Source organism: Indicator indicator, chromosome 16, assembly GCF_027791375.1.
Source record: "Indicator indicator isolate 239-I01 chromosome 16, UM_Iind_1.1, whole genome shotgun sequence".
Taxonomy (NCBI): domain Eukaryota; kingdom Metazoa; phylum Chordata; class Aves; order Piciformes; family Indicatoridae; genus Indicator; species Indicator indicator.
The window spans coordinates 5,404,113-5,425,619 of NC_072025.1; the positions used below are offsets into that span (position 1 = coordinate 5,404,113).

Sequence of the window (21,507 nt, forward strand, 5' to 3'; positions counted from 1 at the left end):
GAATACTGTACAGCAGGATGAACAGATCTGCTAACATGGCACTGTATTTGACAGGTGTGCTTCTATTAGAACAGCAAGCTACAGCTTTCCTCAGGCAGATTAAAGTGATTTTAGCAGCTATCTGAATTTGGATGGAGTAGGATACAACTGCTGTTAGCCTCAGCCTGAAAGACACAAATAGAAATGTGCCTGAAGGAACAAAGAAGCCTAGAATTACCTGAGGGAGATTCAGGGATGATACCAGGATATAAATACATTCTGTATTATTCTTATCTGTATAGCCTTACAGTTGAGGGAAGTAAAGCAAGCTGTATATCATAACGAAACTAAATAAGAACAGGTCTTACCACATAAAAGCAGACTGCACAATAACGTAAGAAAGGCAGGGAAGTAAAAATTCTCATTTACTGGACTGTCTCCACAGCCAGATGGGTATTAATAATATCTTGGTTTATGCATTAGTGATAAGCTCCATAGCTACAGCTTATGATGGGTCTTTTCCAACAGTTACATCACTATTGCTCTGAAATAAGTGCTTTGTGCTCCTGCTAGAACTAAAAGCACAAGGTCTCCAGGAATCCTAGCTGAACCATAGTGCTTTTGTGACAGGATCTATGACACTGTCTTCTCAGAAGAAAAACCTAGATGATAGTAGAAACCACAACTACACACCACCAACAATCCTCTAACACATTATTCTCACAAGCAACATCTGATGGATGTTCAGATTTTAAGTTTCAAAGCATACTGACTGGGAAAAAAAAAAAATCACAAAGACCTGACCAGAACAAAAGGAGCACACATTATAAACACTCATTCTCCTGGTTCCAACAATGATTACAAGCACATCCACATAAATGGGCTCGATTTGCATGCAGGTCTGCCCCCTCAGTGAATCAGGCAACAAAACACTGAGAGCATAATTAGTGAGGTCTTTGCCTTTCTGGTCCAGAGTGGTTCTGCATACTGTGACACTTGTTTCTGGATCTCCAACTGTCCTGTAGGGCTACACATAATTAGGTTGAATCACAGATCTTCACAAAACGAAAAAAAGACAACCCACAAACACCAAAAACTCCCCACAGCTGAAACACTGATTACATTTATGAGGTTTAAATAAATGTAACGGTGGTTTCTATAAACAGAATCAGGCCAGGGCCATGTACTGTCACAAGCAATGAAAAGATTTACATTTTCATTAGTCATTCCCAAGCACCCTTCCTACTGTTCTAATAGAGAACAGTTAGAAGACTGGATTACCTTTTTATGCTTGCCCCCCTCTATTGTTACTGCTTGTCCCATTTACCCACCTTTCCCTGTGCCACCAGTTCTCTCTGGGCTGCTGAAGCTGACTTCACAAGGGCACTGGTAGCAGCTGCAATGGATTTAGCTGCTTCCAGGATCTGTTCTTCAAAATCCAGAGTCTCATCTGCTTGCTATAACCAAGAAAGGACAATGTCACACATTATTCACCTGAAAGCAATTTTATTTGCAGGATTGTGGGTATCTACAAAGTGAGACAATATTTTGGAACACATCAGTAAATTCAGTAAGACCTACAAGACAATTTAAACAAAGAAGTTTCACGTGCCCTTATATTTGCTAACACACGAATCTAAATATCAGACAAGATACTTAAAGAATTGCCTTCAACTTTCTAGTACATTACTTCCACTAGGGCTACTCCAAACTACAGCCAGAAAAGTGCAGGTCTGAAAAGAAATTCTTGTTTTCCATACCAAGATTATCTTTGTAGTGTTATAATACTGGCTTCCAGTGTTAGTGAACTAGGTTGAGCATTTTCTAAATACCGAAAGACTTAAAGTGTTAAAGAGCAGTGATTAATGGGTATCATCTCAGTTACCTGTACTAAGAAACGCAGAGACTTAGTGCAGAGACTTAATAGCTTTTTGTAAGAGCTGTCATTTCACAGACACCAATATTGTGAAGCATCCCAGTTAAGTAATCTTGGAGGCAAGAAATTCCAAAGATCTGTCTGGCACACTTCAGTTATCCAAATGTGTCTTTCAACAAGCATGTGTTGAGAGATCAGCTGTTCCTAATGAGGATTCTTGCTATTCAAAATGCAAATCTTTTGTTCCATAAAAAAACAACTTCTGACTTTATAATTATTTAAATACTGGAAACATTTATGTATTTAAGAACACTTTCTAGCTTCTGAACAGTTAACAAAATAGAGAGAAATGGTTATTAAAATACAGGCTTCTTCCAGCTTATGCAAGCACAGTATTGTGTCAAAATAACTAATTTTAGGAACACCAGCTAAATGAGCTTTGAGTCAGGTAACTAGGCACTTCATTTACATGTCTAAATGCATCCAGCTAAACTTAAGTCATGTTTAGTTCTCCTGTTAAGTGTAATCTGATGAAAGAGTAGTCAATTATAAAAGATAATTATGAGTAATTATGTATCATTACAAAACGGCTCATCAAGCAGACCTCAGTCCTAAAGCACTTCACACAACTGCCACACAACAAACAAAGTCCATGAGAGGAAACCATGGCATCCATAGATATCAGAAAAAATTATCTGAAAGTAAAAACGGATGTGTTCATAGAGTTGTTTGGCACTCTAAAAGCTTTTCTTATCCTTTGGGAAAAGCCATCTAATTCAAGGAAAGGTAGTTTTCTGGCCTTGCTGTTGGGCTAATCCCATCGACTGAAGTACATGGCTTTGTAATAAGAATATAAGAAGTTGTAAAGTGAGCAAGTAATATTCCACATTAATTTTTGGCCATGCTTGCAATGTAATATCATGACCATCGTTACTTAAGAGATCACATTGGTGGTTTGTGAAAAAACAGCCATCAGAAAAAGGCTGAAGAAAAGTAGTTGTTTGACCTCAATGCGCCATAGTGAGTGGACTAAATATTGCACAAAAGTGCAAAGCAAAAATGTCTGCATTCAAATAGAATGCAGGGAAATCAAATCTTGCATTAGTCTACAATGCTATTGTACAATGGCTGGGTCAGCTTCCATTAAGCAGCAGGTAAAGCCCACAGGAAAACAGATAGCTAAACCTTAGTATCTCATCAGACAGCAGATATTTTGTCTGCCCTCTGTGTACTAAATGCATTTCATTCTAATCATACTGAAATCTGGGGTTTGAGGAGAAGAAAGCACACCAAGATTTTCAAACTTCCAAATCCTACATTCCTTATCTCGCAACTTCTTTTTTTTCTGGGGAAAAAAATAAAATAAAAGAAAAAAGGCTTTCTATTGACAATTGATCCCTTCTGTGGAGAATTTGTTTTTGAAGCAACCTTACATACTCCATGGAACTTCTGTAGAATGTGCATCTTAACTTAAGAAATCCTGTTTTCTAGTCCTTCCCTGAAGTTTTCCCTTCAGCAGTCTCAAGAAAGACATCTAAGGGCTGGACACTCATCTTTGAAATGGGGATGTCGGTCCATTTACCTGCCCATATTCTCCAAGGAGCATTCCTTAGCAATAAGGACATGCCCAAGACTAAGCACAGCAAAGAGCCTTACAACAGGAGGAGTAACTCTTCTACCTATTCACACTATTAAAGCATGTGTCCTTAAGTTCATGCTCATCAGCAGTGTGGGCACAGCACAACACGTCAGTTTATGGCTATCATGAGCAAAGTTAGGAGCAATGGTATGATACATGGCAGAAAATGTCTTGAGAGACATTTAGCTGGGTTTCTTTAGAAAATCAGATCCATGAGACAAGCAATTAGCTTCTCCTTTCTCAGGTAGTCCCATGAAGACCAGCATCTCTTCTTCCACAAGCTTAAACTAATAAGGTGTTATTGACTATGTACAAGTATAAATGGATTGAAAACAGCCATCAAACAGAAACCAAATTTAGGCTAGCTACAAAGTCTGCAGCATTAAATATCCTGAGCATGTTGATTGTACCATTCAATATATACATGTATATTTTTTTTTTACATTTTTAGATGGGTTTGTTCTGTATTTTAACCAATTTTTTTATACTATCTCCATTATTAGGGGTAGCACAAATAAAGTCAATAGGAGAACAAATGAGCCCCCAACTTCATTGCTAAACACTGGAAAGAATTAAAAAAGACAAACCATCTTGTTTTGCAGCAGCTTTCATCTCCTGTTTCATAAAGATAACAACAATATGGGTAAGTTACTGCACTGTGCCATGGAAAACACAATAACCATTTCAGTGAAAGTCGGTTCTTGGCACTGCTGCTGCTCACTGTCATAAAAGGCTCTACAGAACTTAAAGGCCCCTCTAAGAGCACCTCTACTGATGAAGGAGCCCTTCATGTATTTATTTTAAGCCAGGTTAATTAGAATTCTGCAGGAAGTCTTCTAAACCTGCTTGTGTGTCAATGTACTCCTTCATATTGCCTTCTACTACATTAAAACCCCCGGAGACAGGACAGGACACTGTACGAATATGTTTGATATATAGTTGGATTAAATAACAACCTAATATATCAAACATATCACACAGAGTCCTGCAGAAAAAGGCATCCAGGTTTGATTCATCTTGGGGAAAAAAAAAAAGGACACTGCTGGAAGTTAACAGCAGGGAACTCCTACTGACTACTAAAGACACTTGTCTTTGAATGCACAAGCCTGCATAGAAGCATGAAGAGCATACCAACAGAATCAGGTAGGTTCAGCAATGCTCTCTGCTGCTGTACCTCATCTATCACACCTTTTCCTTAAAAGTGTTTGTTTTCCACTATGAGTGAAGTATGTATTTATCTTCTTTTAAATGTCTGATTTTGGGTGGCTGTTTTTTTTGCAGCCAGTGGCATATTTGCATAACAGGAGGAATATGGGGTTGCAGTTTAAGACATGTGACCCTCCAAAAATGAAAAACAGAAAAAGAGTCCACACTCAGGAAAAACGTTGTATTTAAAGAAAATATGATGGCCAAAACTTGCTTGATAAGGAATAAAGATCTCATTGATTCACAGATCATTCCCCACCTTGAACACTACAATGACAATACTGAACATTACGGGAAGGAGTAGTAGCACCTGCTTAGGACAGTCCTCAAAGTGCTGGCAAGATACCAGCTCAGAAGACAGACAGATACTAACTGGGTATCAATGGGGCAGTGGACTAAGCATTTTAGGAGCACATTCACCAGCAGCCAAATGACCAGGATTTAAAGCAAAGAGAATATGCATCATACAATAAAACACAGGCAGCAGTTAGCACGTCTGTGCCTTTTTAGAGATTGCTCTCTGAGGTGATTCCCAGTAGTGCAAAAATCTCATGCTTAGTCTAAGATTTCAGTCTAAGACATCAAGGGGGTACAATAGATGCAAAAATATGAAGAGGAAACAAGGACAAGAAGAATTAAAAAATACTAAAAGTATAAAAATTACTAAAGATAGTGAAACAAATGAGAGAAAACCCTCTATCTTCAACTATTGATTTTTCCCTTTAGAGTTGACAAACCAGAACAGAGCAAGATGAAAATTTCAAGCCTAAATCAGATGACTCCTACTCTCTGCCCCAATAACAGAACCTTACCCAAAACCACAGAATAAACTACCAATTCATGATGATGATGATGATGATTTCCTGCATGGAGATTATTCTGAAATTACCAACTAAGGACTTCTCTGTGAGTTTACTTGATGAAAATTACTGTGAACCAAAGCAGGATATTGGCCTAGCTGGGCCCGCAGTGTGTTCCATTGTAGAAGATAACTACTATTCCTACCTTTCATAGACTAGGCATAAGGAAAATCAGTACTATCAATCCCATGACCTAGTCTAAGCATTCATATTACAACACTATGACAAGCATCAGAAAGACAAAGCCTGTTCAAGCAGGAAATCCTACCCTGGGAGGACGTGAGCTACAAGTCCTCAGGACAAAAAGTGCTATTTGAGTCACTCTGTAATCTTCCTAGTACCTTTGGTATGTGTTTAAATCCATATTATGGAAGGGATTAAACATCTAATAAAGGATGTAGAACTTGTTTAAATATGAAATGAAACATCTGGATATGCATATTGTTTCAGAAAATGACAACTAAACAAAGCAATAGATCAGGGGCAGGCTGGATACTCAAATGAACATGTTAAATGAGGAGCAGGTGTAAGGTCTGTGTTCACTGGAAAATAACAATGACCCTGGAGTGCCTTAGAGGTTGGAAGGAAACTGCTCCATGGTTACTAGGCAACATACAGATGCTGTTGTGCAGTGATTGTATAGAAAAGGTGATGGAGGACTCTTCCTCTCCTTAGACTTAGCATGTGTCCTCTGCTTTGAAGAATCCCATTATAAAGGACCATTTTTCTTTATAAACAAAATGGATGCACTTGTTAAAAAATGCAGAGCATTTCTTTTTCATGAGATAATTTATTCCCATCATTAAGCAAGGGGAGGGTGTGTGAAAGGGTGGGAAGATTGAAGATTGAAGCTACCAAGAACTATTTCATCTGATGTTCCTGAATGACAAAATAAAACCCTGCACCAAAACAAATCACCCAACACTTCAAGAATGTTCTTGAAGCTCTACTTTTTAGAAAGACTTCTCATTAACTTGACTTAGAAAACAGTTTTGCAACTACAAAGCACCAAAACCAGGGAAATTGATACATGGTCCTGAAGTCAATTACACAACCAAGGCATGATTTTCACTTTAAAGAGATGCATTCTAGGCAACATAGTAATTTTTTCTAAAACCTGCCTGTTACTCTACAACAGGCAAAAAGTAGCAATCTCTGTGATCCAGTCATGTGAGCTATGCATACAACCGTAAGTACCAGCAGTTTCACATACTCCCTTTGTACCACACATGAAAATCATTGGCTTAATTTTACAGACTATCCTCAGAGACATGTTTGAAATGACCTGGCAACATGCAACACTACTTGCTTTCAAAATGAACTGTAGTTTCTTTTCCTTCAGGAAAATTAAAGAGATGGATGTACGCCACATCAGATTTGATACTGAAGTAGCTATTCTTCTAGCATGGCAAAAAATGCTGTTTTTAGTTTTGGAAAATTTTGAATGTCTTTTGCATTCTGCTGAATCCCTTCTGTGTTCCTGCTGCTTTCTCCTGCTATACTACATACAACAGATGAGAACAAAGGGTCTTCAAAGGAAACCACATGAGAATGACTTTTTGCATCAGTAAAATGTACTTGGAAACAGAAAAGAATAGTAATGACACTGTAACTCTTAAATGCATTTCTAATGCTTGGCTCTTCTTCCTGCTTGTTCATGGCTGATGCTTGACCCACTCCCTTGAACAGCATCTTTTTACCCTCTTCCTTCAGGGTTAATTCCCATCCAGTGCCACGTCTGGTTAGTGGAACTGAGACTGATGCATGTTTGATTCTTTATACCATTCTCACGGACAGTAACAAAGCATACACCAATATATGGGCTATATGCATCTTCTGCTTTATTAACTTCAAAGAAACAATGGAGATGTATACTCACCTTTGGCTTGGCTCTTGGTTTCAGCTGCTCTAATTTCTTTGCTGCAGCCTCAATTGATGCTGCAGCCCCTAGTAGCTCTGTCTCTGCAATGACTGTTGGGTCTTCTGGATCCACCCACTCTGTCCCTGAAATTAAAGGAGATGAAGACAATAACTTTAGCGCTACTGTGAGCTGCCATTCAAAGAGGATGATTTACAATCACACTTCGGGTACACATCAGAATGCACATCACTGAACGCTTATTTGAGTACCATAATGGCATAAAACCACTGGAGTTTATGCCACTGAGAGCAAAATGTAAGTTAGTGCAAAAAATATTTACTAGAATTATTCTGTTCCAAAAGTAACTGTGTAAGCAAAGCAGCTTCAGAAAGAGATACCATCCATACTGGGAACAAAACTAGCTGTCATTTCCTTTCTGTTTATCAGAACTCTTACTAAGATGGTTTCTAACTTGACCAACTTAAAACATACACTGATTGTATGGTGAAGAGAACATGTTACAGAAAACAGATACTCATCCACAGCACACTTCCCAGAGTGTATTTGGCAGTGGTTAGAGATGAAGCTAGCATCAGCTGAAAAGGACATATTAAAGGGCATGCAATCATGGGTGACACTGTTGTGGGTGTCTGCTACAGACCACCAAACCTGGTCAAGTGCAGAGTCCTGCATCTGGGGAGGAGTAACACCAGGCACCAGTAGACTTGGGGCTGTCCTGCTGCAAAGAAGCTCCATGGAGAAAGACCTTGGAGTCCTAGTGGACAGCAAGTTATTCATGGAACAGCAATGTTTATCAATGCTGTGCGCAAGTGATTATCAGCAGAGAAATTAAAGAATGGAAGTAGGTGGCTCCAAGACACCCAGAACATACTTTAAAGGGTCTTTGTTAGTTTCTGGGTTTGTTTTAAACTACAAAAAATGACAGACCATCATCCCTGGAGTAAAAGGCACACTGCACTGGTAGCCAGGCTGCCCAACTCACCCTTCATTGCTTCTGCTGATTGGATGAGCTCTGTAACAGCACCAGCCACCCGCTTGGAGAAGGAGGCCAATTGATGCTTTAGTTCTGGAGTTGGTTTCTGAAGGATCTAAAGAAAAAAATAAAATATACCAATGCATATTAGTAAGGATTCCAGAGAATGCTAGAACACTGGTGAAAGATTTATTTTACACAGTGAGAGAAATACAATTGCCAGTAAATCACTAGGAGCAGAGCAAAGGCTTATACTGCCAAGTCTGATGCTCACTAAGAAAGTGGCACTTGCTGACGATATTGTCTGGAAGTTCCTAGCACTAAAGCTAGGGTTCTCCACAACACAGGTGTGTGTGAGTGTGTGAGAGCAATATGCACCTTTAGCACTACATTTTCTGGTATTATGGGCATTTGGCTTAGTCTCTCTAAACTGCTGGAGAAGAGCCCGTTTCCTAGTACTATTAGTGAGTGTTTTCTTGTGCCCTGCCCCTAGTTAGGTGATTAGATGAATAGTCCCTTGAGCAATCAAGTCAGTTTTGGGCCACTTGCCCAATGCAACCTCTGCACAAGCCAATACACTGGCTTAAGAAATCTTCGATATTGCATCTGACACCTCTTGCACCTAAAAAGTATTATAGAATCACCTTCAAATGATCAGCTGCTGAAAATAGCTCCTTGGCATCCCTGTGTGGAAACACCTATGCATTCATCCCTACTATAACTACCAAAGTCATGACTGAATTTACCAACAATTGTATCACAAGGTACCACATCGACTAATGAAAGATTTCTAATCTGAGATGATCCATGTTTCTGGAGGCTGCAAATTAAATGAGATTGTAGATCTAGGGGTTCTGAACTACCAGAAAAACAGACATCAGGAAGCAACTGAAACCATCTTGCTATTGTTTTCTTTTACCTGACCAAAATAAATCCAAGCTAGGATGTTAAATTAGCAAGATTACAGTTCAAGTAATCACAGAAACAAATCACTTGGATTACATCTAAACTGTATCTCTGCCACAACTTCCAAGAGTTAGAACCCAGGGGAAAGAGGGCAGAAGTCCCAAGAGCAAAAAGCCTGACATGGAACTTGTTTCAGTGCTCCTCTGAAGGTGATCTTTTTTCACCTACTTTCCATATCTTGTTTATACTCATGGAGCACAGCACAGGTGCATGATGTGTATGTGACTAGTTCTAGATAGATGTCAGCCAAGAGTCAAGATGAAGTTACCATTCCATACATATTTTTCCACGCAGGCATTGTGCTTTTCACTTGTGCTTGTAATCCAGGCCAGAGTCAATTTTCTAAGGCAGCAAACATTGTCAGGGAGAGAGGGGGGCATTTTCTCATGGCTTTAGGGCTCTGCAATTAAAGCACCTTAAGGTAAGAAAGGCCTATTCCACTTTATTGAGGGAACAGGCCTTTCTTACCTTAAGCCTCTTTACTTAAGCAGATAGAAAAAATAAAATTAGCAAAAACTGAGTTGAGACTTTGGCCTGTTCTGGCATACAGTTTGAAACAAGTACTATGGCTGAGTTCAAGAGACCCAATCTGAAAAATTCCCCAAAGTACTTCTAAACTACAAATAGATCACTGAGTTTCCTTTAGCTTGCTTTTCCTGAATAACAAAACTGTTCATAATCTTGTGACAAAGTGATAAAAATATTAGCAGCCACCACAGAAAGAAGTCAAGATTATTCTCCTTGGAAGGGATCCAGCATGTGAATTCAGACAACTCCTTACCAGGAGAACATGTTCCAGGAGTTCCAAGTATCCCAGGGTACATTCTGTTCCGAAGCGCAGGGCTCGCTCTCGAACTTCTTCACTCACATCTGGATGATATGATGCTTGCTGAGGAAGCAAAACAATGTTAGTACCCCAAAACTGCTTCCACAAGAGAAGGCTGACACAGAGAAGACATGAGAAAGGAAGAGATTTTCATTAAGTACAAATGACATTTGAGATTGAGGGCCAGTTGTTTCTGTTATAAAGGTGTAAGCAAATCATGCTCAAAAGACCAGCAGAGCTCTAGTTCTGTGAATGGCATTGGGGACATTTGTTCTTTTATCAGCACATCTTACTGTCTGAGTGTGCACCTGCAGTCTTTCTTAGTGCCTCTCCTCAGGTATTGTCAGCATTAGTACTACTTCTTTCTGCCAGTTGACAAAAACTAGATGAACTCCCAAAGAACCATTTGAAAATACAGGAGGATTTATGATTTCTTCTAATGAAAATATATCATTTGGAAAACTCTTGGGGCTGGAAGGGCTCTTGGGTTGTGTGTATACTGTTCTACAAGGCAAAGGTTTCGCTATTGGGATCTTTTTTTCACTAATACCACCACCACCAACAACAATTAAGTGTAGTTTTGCCACCCACAAATGGCTGCTTACATCTTCCAGGTTAGAAATACACTAAACTTATTTTTTTGTTGTAAGCCTGTACAGCCTACCACCAAGGAATGAAACCAGAAATGACTATCTGGTTTAGAGACCAAAGCACAGGGCTGACACAGAAGCCTTTGGGCCAATCAGAGGTCAACCACCAGTCCAATACATGGGTCAGATGTGGGTCCTCTCACTTATCCTTCTTCATTCAACAAGACGAAGATAATAGTTTGTTCCTTATAAAAAGCTTTGGAATCAGCGGAAGAAAAGTGCTACAGAAGTGCCAGTACAGAAGTTCTGCATGAGAAACAAAACCAAAACCAACCAACCCACCGAAAAAAAAAAAATCCCCAAAGCCTTAGCTGCTTTCTGTTATCTGGTAACACATTGCCAGTAAATGCTTATTAATGGCTTTAGCTTGACATAGACATGTACACAGCAATGGGCTGTACTGTTTAATTACAGAGAAGAAGCAATAGACTCAGTTCTTTGACTTCTTCAGGACTTTTACTAATTATAATGTATCATAGAAGCCTGACTAATGAAACCATTTAATACAACAAGTGAAAACTGCACCTTCTTCAAGCGTTGTATTTTAAAAAAATAAACGTCTAAGAAATAGTTATTGAACATAAATGCTATTTTTTCACAAGTGAAACTTCCTAAAAATCAGCATTTCCTTTCACAGAAAAACTCTTTCCACCTTCGCAGCCTCGTATCTTTTGTGGTGTTAAAGCACAATTTCATTGCTCAATTGCTCTGAGACCCTCCTGCGACTCGCAATACCCTGAGCAAGCGCGGCTGTGACCTGGGCTATGGCTCCCTCTGCCGGGAAGCTCTAGATCAGCAGAGCATAAAAATGGCTCTTACTAGCCACCTCCCATCTCCTTAAATAATCTGAAGAAAAAGGAGATGGGAGAAAACAGAGCAAACCGGATAGGATTTTCCCCATCTTCAGCATGCTTCAAACAAGCTCCAGAAGCCCCCAGAAAGCAGAACAGCTTATTTTTCATGTGTTTTGTGTGAATACAGTGTAAGCACCCTAATATGCTGCTTCTCCACTTCAGTATTATTGTTTTATATGCAATTAGAGCAAGCATCTGAAGGAGATGCTCTGAGCTAGTCAGGCTCAGAAAGTCAGTGCTGTTGGAAGGGACCTGGAGAACTTACATATTCCAACCTCCTGCCTAGTCAACATTATGTTCAGACTAGATCACTTCCATCTTTGAAATTAATTATGCTCATTGCAGAATAACTGGAAGTTCCTATGTTTCAAGTTTTCACCACTGTGTTTTGTTTTCCTGTCATGCACTCAAGTAAACAGCCTAACACTGTCTTCTCTCCTGGTAGATCTTAAAGGACTGCTGTGAGGTTCCCTCAAGCTGAAGAACCCCCAAGCTACAAGGTTCTTCTCTAGGCCAAACAGGCAGTTCTTCAACATCTCCTCACAGGGCCTGTGCTCCAAGCACAACTGTCTACTGAGTTTGCACCAGTTTCATCAATGCCTTTCTTATTTTGGGAGCCACAAATACGTATAATCAGAAACTGTTACTATCTTAGAGCCTGCTCTAGCCTTCAGTAGCTGCAATTACAGTGTTTCTACTGACTTTAATGAGAGTTGTCTTCGTTCATTACATCCCACAGTAACCAAACTCATTGTCCTTTGAAATGACATCTAATTCTAAGTGTACAATTACTAATGAGCACTGTAAATTCCTATATATCAGGAGAAGCACAAGCATATATGTATAATTGCTGGTAAGTAAAATCCCTTACATGACTTGCCTTCAGCAGCTGGCAATGAAATAGAATTTAAATTTAAATTCCTGACATGGGGGAAGGCTAAACTATGTTCTATACAATCCTAGCACAGATCATATACACATACTTTCATCATTGCCCAAAGGACATAAAAATCTGATTATTTGTCATTCCTTACTGCACAGTCTAGCTTAACCTTACTGGAATCCCCTCCAGCATCTGTCCAGTCTCACAAACCCCAAGCTGCATTGCACAGCACAGCTGTTCCAGCACCACGAGGCTAGGACTGCTGCTCTTAGCACTGAAGTTCCATGTCGGTCATGGAAATGCCTTGTGCAGTAATCAACCTGTACAAATTAATGGCATAAGATTTCTAAATATGAGCAAAAATTGTAGAAACATGATTTTCTAAATGAAGTTTGGTACAAACTGTGTATTTAAAAGCCTTGTTAAATGACCTGGCTATTTCATGGCACATTTTAAAAAGTGCGAACAATTAGCATACCTGAGACTTTTATTGCTGTTTGCCCCATTCAGGAAAGGCAAATAAGACTAAACTAGATCTTACTCCTTGTCAGTGTATCATTACAGGCAAGGAAAATTTTCCTTCTGTAGATAGAATGCTTTGTGAAGGTAATTCCCTGGGAGATCATTCCAGACCTACACTGTTTAGTTTGCTGAAAGCAGCGTCTTGTTGGCCACTTGCTCTGCACAAGCTCTGAAACCATCAAATTAACTGAGAGCAAAAGTAAACTTCAAAAGATGGATGTTCACAATTAAATTTCAAAATCATGCACTGGGCTATAGATCATGTATCTGAGTGTCTATATAACGTTTTTTGAAACGGAGGACTCTGTTCCTGAGAATTTACTGCCTGTTTGGAGAGACAAACAAAAATGTGTCTGCACTAGCCACTTCCAAATGAGGAAAGATGTTTAGTTTTCCTCAGCATCTGAATTCAGGCCTGAATTGATTTGTCAGAATACTGCACAACTATGAACTGATCTCAGCCTACTTTAGATGTTTTAATTAGCTGGATTGTAGTTAAGACAAATTAGGCTACATTAGTTCTCATGTAAGTAGCACAGTTGTTTTACTTTTCCCATGCATTTTCTTTATTTGGTTTGCCTTCTGAATTTATGAAATGGAGAGGTCACAAAATGGGATGGATCCATGCAAAGTGGTCAAGAGGTGTCAGACACTAAAAATCCTGTCAGAAAATTAAGTCAAAATAAAAAGTCTCATCCAATAGTTTTGTACAAATCCAGTTCTAAGTTATATAACTTGCACTTCTATAAGAGGATCATCGTAAAACCAAAATTAATCCTTCCACCTGGGCAGTGTTAGAATAAAAATTAATCTGGGACTGATGCAGGCAGCTAGGTGTTGACCAAATGTCAGAAATTACACACTTCAGAGAGCACCATTATCCTGCTGTCATCTTCCATACACACAACGGCAAAAGTAAATATGTATAACTTACAGGAAAAAGCACTTTTGTGTTACTGCTGAAGACCAAAAGGAATGAGATCTTTATAATCCCTCCCCCCCCCCCCCCCCCTTTTGTTTCTTAATTCATGTCTAGGTATTTTTTATCATGAGAACAAAGCCACATGGCTTAGTAGCCATTTATATGACACATTTTCCCTCAGTTGTTGCAAGTCAGTTTTTGCAAGTCGTCTAGTTCAAGCAAGTGTGGAAAATAGGGTACCAATATATTTATATTTATTTTTAGTGTAAAGGCAAAACACATTTTTGAAAAGCACAGAAGAAATTGAGCAAACCAACAGGTTCGATTAGGAGGGAAAAGGGCTACTAAAAATAGATCTGAGTGTTTCCTTTCACCATTCTTTTCACTCCCCCTAGAAATACTGAAATCATATTTGTGACCACAGGATTACTCATGTATTCCATTACTTGCACAAATTGTTTGTCCTCCAAGTTAGAATACTGAAAACTAGGACATTTCAGGTCAAATAAAATTCCCCATTTTCATAAAAACAAAATAGTCAATATCAGTTCTGCTACTTTTTTTTTTTTGTGCATAGCACAAAAAAAAATCCTGAGAGACGTTCCCTTAAAATTATCATAACCATTAACTTTTTCATCTGAAAGTAGAGCATTAATACAAAGAAACTGAACAGAAACTATAACATTCCAGGGGCTTAGGGGAACACAAAAAAATAAAATAAAATCAGTTTTAGGCAAGGAAGTGAAGCTTTACCTTACAAGCTGTTAGCATGTCAGCTACTGCTTTGCGGCTCAGATTTGCTGTAGCAATCACATCCTCCTGTCTGCATGAGTTCCCAGCTGCAACAGCTTTGGCAGTTGCCATGGTGATTCCTTTCGTCATCCGGATTGATTCTTCAGGTGATGATGCCTTTTCTGGAACCTCGCTTGACTGAAACACCTAAAAGTGAAAGCAGAAGGAAGGTATGATAAACCATTCAAGTCAAAGCACTATAACCATGAGAACAAGACAGCAAATGGAAGCAGCCTTTGAGCAGCAGGAAATTAGAAACATATTCAGAGTACTTGAATATCATTCCTGCTTGTCATGAGCCTGGTGCTGATAAGCCTGCTCACCTATAGACGGCAGAGAGAAACAATAACCTGAGGGAAGCATACAAAAAGGTTAACCCATTCATCTCATCTGCCATTTAACTACTCAGATGACAGTTTGCTACAGGATCAAAAGAATTACAAGAATTACTATTCATTTAATTATACTCTTTTTTTTTTTCATTCTGACTGCTGGTCTGCACAATGAGGAGATCCTTCCCCTGACAGACCATCATCACTGCTCAGTTTCAGTCCCTGAACTACAAATTAAGTTTGGCGCATTTTCATGAGCCTGTATGCCATCCTTGATTCCTCTTGATCCTCCCCTAGTACTTCACTTTTCTCCCCTTGAGAGAGGTAATATTATCACTACCATACCATTCCTAAGCAATGCTGACAAAAGGAAGAGGAGGCACATTTCAGTGAGATACCAATCAGACTAAGAAAGTAGATGCAGCAACACACAATCCTTCACTGACAAATGTGCACAGGCTTTAGATCAGTTATGCAAAGGAATGCAACTTGGCCAGGCCTTCATGAGAATACATGACAGTGATGTGCATACAGAATGCTGCTGATCCAGTACTGAATTAGGCTGTAGACACTGTATGAATTCCCAACAACTATATACACATATTAAAATAGAAATTAAACAAACACCCCAACAAACTTTTCCCCCTGCTGCAAGAATTACTTCTTCGTTACAACAGCACCGCTCTCAAAAAGAAAAATAGAATTTCTGTGGGGAGCTTGACCAGGCAGCACTGTCCAGTGCAGTTACAGTTTAAGAATTTTTATAAAAATTGACTGTAAAGGAAGGGGGGGAAAAAATCAGTCTTCCTCACAAACATGCAGTTGTTACAGGAAATGGCCTCAAGTCTTGCCAGGGGATATTGAGATTGGAGATTAGGAAAAATTTCTTCACAGAAATGGTTGTAAAACACTGAAACAGGCTGAGTAGGGAAGTGGTGGAATTCCCATCCCTGGAGATATTTAATAGCCATGTAGATGTGATGCTGAGGGACAGGGCTTAGTGGTGAACTTGGCAGTGCTTGGCTACAATTGGACTCAATGATCTTAAAGGTCTCTTCCATCTAAAAATGATTCTATTCTACCTGTTTTATGTATTACTTTATGCCAGTGACCTGCACACTAGTGAAAAAAACCCCCTGCAACTCCAGCTGGAGGCTTTAGTTTTATATCTTAAAGAGGAAAGAAAGCAATTTTCATTGTCTAACACCTACTTTGGGACAGAGTTCCATGCTACTGTTAATTCCTGCTTAGACAGAACCTCAGATAGCAGGCTGCGTGTCACTGGTAGTATCATTTCACAACACAGGAAAAACAGAAAAAAGACTAAACTGCAGGTGCAATACAGATGTGATGCTGAGGAGACATTATCAAAGCCAGGATCAAAAAAGTGTACAGCACTGGACTCAGTATAGTAAAAGCTTAGCATCTAAAGAACAAAGAAGCAGTCACTTCCAGGTTTGCATATGACAGTATCATCTCAAATCTCGAAGTGGGGACTGGTAACAGCTGAAAGTAGACAGGCTAAAGTGGCATTGTCATTGTACTTTCAGAGATGATTTGCAACAGGTAGAGAAAACCAAACTGCACTCAGCATGCTGCAAGGCAGTAAAGGACAGCTTGAGGAGGCGGCCCTGGGCAGGCTGGTTTGAAGGTAAGAGCATACTTTCAAAAACTGCTATGTATGGCCACTTTGTTCTGTACCGTGAGTTCCTGTTTGATGTACTCAATTGTGGCTTCAAGAGCTCTTGTCCCTCGTGTAGCTTCATCTTCTACTGCTTTAACAGTCTTCAAAAGTGATGTGACATTTGTTACCATCACCTAAGGAAGACAGGGGTGAAGACAAAAATGTGATTCCTTCCTCTCATTTTTCAAAGACAGCAGTGCATGAAATAAAGCAAATTAAGCTAGGTAGCATTATTACTTCTAATAGACATAAGAAGCTTCATGAACTGTATGTGTCATAGGACTAAATACCAGCTCTCCTGCTGGCCAGTTTCTGAATGCTCCTTGTGAGCTGCAGAAACGTAGCACAGCTGCAGAGCTATACCAGCTCAAGTGTGAGTGTTCTGGCAAAGCAATTTACATTTCCAGGCCAAGTCTCTTATTCAAATTGTGTCTCTTGTTCCTGCACATCTTACACTGCAGGATGGAAGAGACGTGATGCGAGGTATAGTGATCTTTTTGAAACTTGCACAGTATAATCTCTGGAATCAGACAAAAACCCAGGTAAGCAAGCAGTCAGACACCAGCCTCAAGCCCAAAAGCACATATAGAATCAGCGTTACTCTTCCAGTTATAAACCAAATAGTCCTGATACAGAACAACACAGTTGTCACTGCAGTAAGGACACCTTTCCTTATGCCAGTATGTTGAGATACAAATTATAGTTACAATGAAGAGACAGAAATGCCTGCTCCTTGACAATTGTAACTTAAAATAGTGTTACCTTATTTTCCTGTATCATGCCAGGATGACAAAGAAACAAAGAAAGAGATGAGACTTCAGGCAGTCAGGAATTACTAAACCCAATGTTTCCCGTGTGTAAGTGTGACTGCACAGGTACTTCCAAATAAAATGTAAGAATAAGGTTTTACCTTGGCAGCACCTTTCAGCTGGTACATGGATGGATCATCTGCTGGTTTGCTGGCAGCTCCTTTGGTAGCACCAATGAGATCAGAAAGAGCCTTTGCAACATCCTTGATAGCATTGATCAAGACAACCTATAGCAATGAGAAATAGCGGTAAGCCTCAGGCAAGAAACAGTAGCCTGGATGAGGCGGTGATTTTTAGAACACAGCTAAAAAAACATCTACTATTGCTACACAAATTTTATCACCCTTCCTCTAACCTAATAGCTCATATAGAAGTGAAGTATTAGCTCTTCCTGAAAAGTTTACTTAGCTTTTGACAGCTTAGAAGCTCTTTGACCATGGAAATAAGCAGATGAGACATGGGACAGGCTGGTGTGATTCTTTGTTTTCTAACTGCCTACAATGCAAAGCAATTTTCAGCATAAGACATCTGAAACTATCACACCAAGTAAAGAAAGTGTTGCTGCTACGGAAAAAAAAAATGTTGTGACAGTACTGTGTGCTCCAGCTATTAGGAATGCTCCATTTAAGACACATGATGCCCCTAATCTACAAGTTCCCCATATTTACTTGTGCACGATAATTACTTGTGCACAATAGCTTTTATTCTAAGTACTGCATTCTTGGCTTTTGCATATATAGAGAAACAATGTGTGATAAGTGTTTTGCAAATGTTGCTAGTTTATGGAAAAGCAGAGAAGTGCTTCCAGAAGTACTTTTCTAGAGAGGAACAGGCCAGGCTGGATGAGGCTCCAGACAGCCTGATCTAGTGTGAGGTGTCCCTGCCTATGGCAGGGGGGTTGGAACTGGATGATCCTTGTGGTCCCTTCCAACCCTGACTGATTCTATGATCTTGAAAACTTAGTCTGTAATACAAGTCAAACAAAAAGAGCACACATCTCTTTTTAAGGCCACTGTGTAAACAAGCAGGCTTTTTCTAAATGAGCACAGGCACATCTACAATATGCTTGCCAACCTCCATTTCACCAAGATCCAGAGTGAAGAAATATTTGAGGTAATCTACATTGGAGGCTGAAGTTACTAAGTTAAATAAAAAGAGAATGGTGAGAGCATGTTAGCCTACATAAGGAACACACAGTGTTCCCAGTATAACTGGGTGAGAAGCTCTTTAGAAGAAAAATGGCATGAGTCACGGCTCCCATCAAGACAAATGCTTAGCCAAAACGTATCCTAGCTGGAATACGCTCAAGAAAAAGAAAGCAGAAGTATTGCACAGAGGCTTGTCTAGCTCCATGCAATGCTTTAAACTCTTGATTGTACTTGTGCTGGTTTTAGGGCCTTTAAAATTTTTCACAGATCTTGAGCAGAAAGTAATAAAAATGCAAATAAATCACTATTTAAAAGGGAATCACTATGTAAAAAGGAAAAATAATGATTATTCTAAACAAATCCATTGGAGGGAAAGATCCCATAAAATTTAGTTCTCAAAACAATCTCTAGCAGGGTGTTCTCCTCTCTTCTTCTTCACTGGAAAGATAACAACTGGCTTACTGACCTTGGGCTGCATTGCTTTTATTTTTAGCTAGGTCTAACGTATCTCTGCTTCTTTTCTCTCTTATTTTTGGCCAGGGGGGTCAGGGAAGGGGTAGGCAGAGAGACAGCTTTCCTGGCTTTGGCCAGGAGAGTTTTGTGCTGGTTTTGTTAATTATAAATATGTGTAAATATTGTAAATACTGTGTATTTGTATATATTCGTTGCATTCTGTTGTAGACTGTAGTTTTGCTTGTAAATATAGCTCCATTTGCTTCCAAACTGAGCTAGTCAGGTAAAGTTAATGTTGGGGGGAATTTCCAAACTCACCACAGTATTCTAAAAAGAGCAATGTCTGATTAAACCCAGGAAAGTCCTAGAAGAGATGAACTCTAATATATTGCTTAAACGCAGAAGTCCCACAAAGTCTTAGCAATTGAAGACTGTCTCTCAGGAATATAGAAAAAAAAAAAAAATCTTAAAACATCTCACCTGTGTTTCAGGATCATCAGATCCCAAGCTAGCTGCTCCTAATTTGACTACTTCTGCAAGCTGAGTGATGGTGTTAGCTGATGACTGAGCAGCTTGGGCCAGTTTGTCCTGACTGGAGGCAGCACCAGAAACCAACAATTTTGTATCTTCAACTAAAGCTTTTGCTGTTTTCAGGATATTTTCCCTGCAGAATAAAAAAAAAAAAAAAAAAAAAAAAAAAGAAGCAGGGAAGGAAGTGGAAAAGGAGAACAGGAAAAAAATCTTGTTTTCAATGTTGCGGTGACTAACAGCGACATAAAAGAGCTGATGAAAGTCATCATGCCAATGTCCACTCATGAAAATATACCACAGGCATGGCTGCAAGGTTACAAAGAAAACAAAACACAAAACCAGACTATTAGAACAGCAGCACTATATTATATTTTTATATTTTGGGCTAGACTCCAGGCAGTTTATTAAAATGAGAACAAATGAAGTAGGTCAGTGGCAGCAGAAAAGACTGAATTTTAACGCTGAAAGAAAATCTGGTTGTGCTGTGTGAAAGGTAACAACTGTCCAATCTCCGTCATAATCAGCATTTTGTGAGGAAAGGAATTACTTTTTGGGAAGGCAGTACCAGGAATGGCAAAAGGAACAGAGAATGTGACTGAGTCAGAGTTCTCCCCCTACCATATATGTATTTTGACATGCCAGGACAACAAATCCAAAGCAACGTTTGGGTAAAAGAAGAAACCATTTTGAGTAAGTGCTTCACAAATGAGTCAATTTAACTGAGAACTAGAACCATATTCATGTAGAATACCAGCCTGGAAATTGATCACACCTGTATGAAAATCCCTGACTTTCAGTCTGCAGAATGGCAGTCTCTTAAACACCTTTCCTCTTCCCTGAGCAACTGTCAAGACAGGAAATAAATGCTGACCATTCAGGTTTTGCACAGGCCAAGCAGGCTGTGAAGCAGTTAAGTCAGTATCTTGGCTGTGAAGCTCTGAAAAGGAAGTAACACTCAGATGCAGCAATCACTTAATGGGATGAAAAATGCTATGAGATTATTTTGTTGCAGATGCTACTTGAAGGGAAATGAGCATATCTTTGCCAACAGGGAAAATGGGTGGCATATCTGTGTCATTTCCATTACTGCTGTCCACAAGAGCATTACCCATAAGCAAGACAAACAGCCAGACAATCAATAATACCTGTAGGAAAAAAGTATATAGAAGATTCCTCTTTGATGTCACAGCTAATTTTTGCTACAAGAATAACAGCGCATGAAAGACTTCTGCCAGTTCCATTGTGCCCCTATGCACACTTCCACCTTGTTCAGTGACACTGACCTGTGGTCTGCAAATGACTCGTTGTTCTCTGCGTTAAGTGTTCCAGCAGTGGCAAACATGATAGTGGTGTCTAGATCTGCAATGATCCCAGACACAGCACTAGCTGCAGTAATACAAGCTTGTGTGCCTCTGTTTCCTGCTTGAAGGGCAGATAAAACTAAGGAGACCTGGAAACAACATAAAGCAACAAGTGGTCATAGAAACAGGGCTTCATGATGGGACACTGCATTAAGAGAGCTCTTAGCTTGACTGGAATCAACATTTGCAAACTTGACTCAACTTCTCCTTTCTCTTCCTTGCTCTATTTGTCAAGTAGTCATTGTACCAACTGAAGTTTGTCTCAGATAGAAGGGACTTCAGCTAGGAAGCCCACGTCTCAGGCAGAAAAAAAAGTGATCTGTTCACCACAGGATGAAGCACATCAGTTAAAACTTCCC

General features: G+C 39.5%; 1 protein-coding gene across 1 annotated transcript in view; it reads right to left on the reverse strand.

Moving 5' to 3' along the window:
- TLN2 (talin 2) overlaps nucleotides 1-21,507 on the reverse strand; it is an 83,399-nt gene that overhangs the window by 2,035 nt on the left and 59,857 nt on the right. The window contains exons 44-52 of the mRNA XM_054387757.1: nucleotides 21,071-21,237; nucleotides 19,737-19,920; nucleotides 17,757-17,882; nucleotides 16,864-16,980; nucleotides 14,792-14,977; nucleotides 10,163-10,270; nucleotides 8,425-8,530; nucleotides 7,440-7,564; nucleotides 1,311-1,436 (exon numbers count right to left, since the gene is read on the reverse strand). Of these exons, the coding sequence (XP_054243732.1) occupies nucleotides 1,311-1,436; nucleotides 7,440-7,564; nucleotides 8,425-8,530; nucleotides 10,163-10,270; nucleotides 14,792-14,977; nucleotides 16,864-16,980; nucleotides 17,757-17,882; nucleotides 19,737-19,920; nucleotides 21,071-21,237 (1,245 nt within the window). The remainder of the gene's footprint in view (nucleotides 1-1,310; nucleotides 1,437-7,439; nucleotides 7,565-8,424; nucleotides 8,531-10,162; nucleotides 10,271-14,791; nucleotides 14,978-16,863; nucleotides 16,981-17,756; nucleotides 17,883-19,736; nucleotides 19,921-21,070; nucleotides 21,238-21,507) is intronic.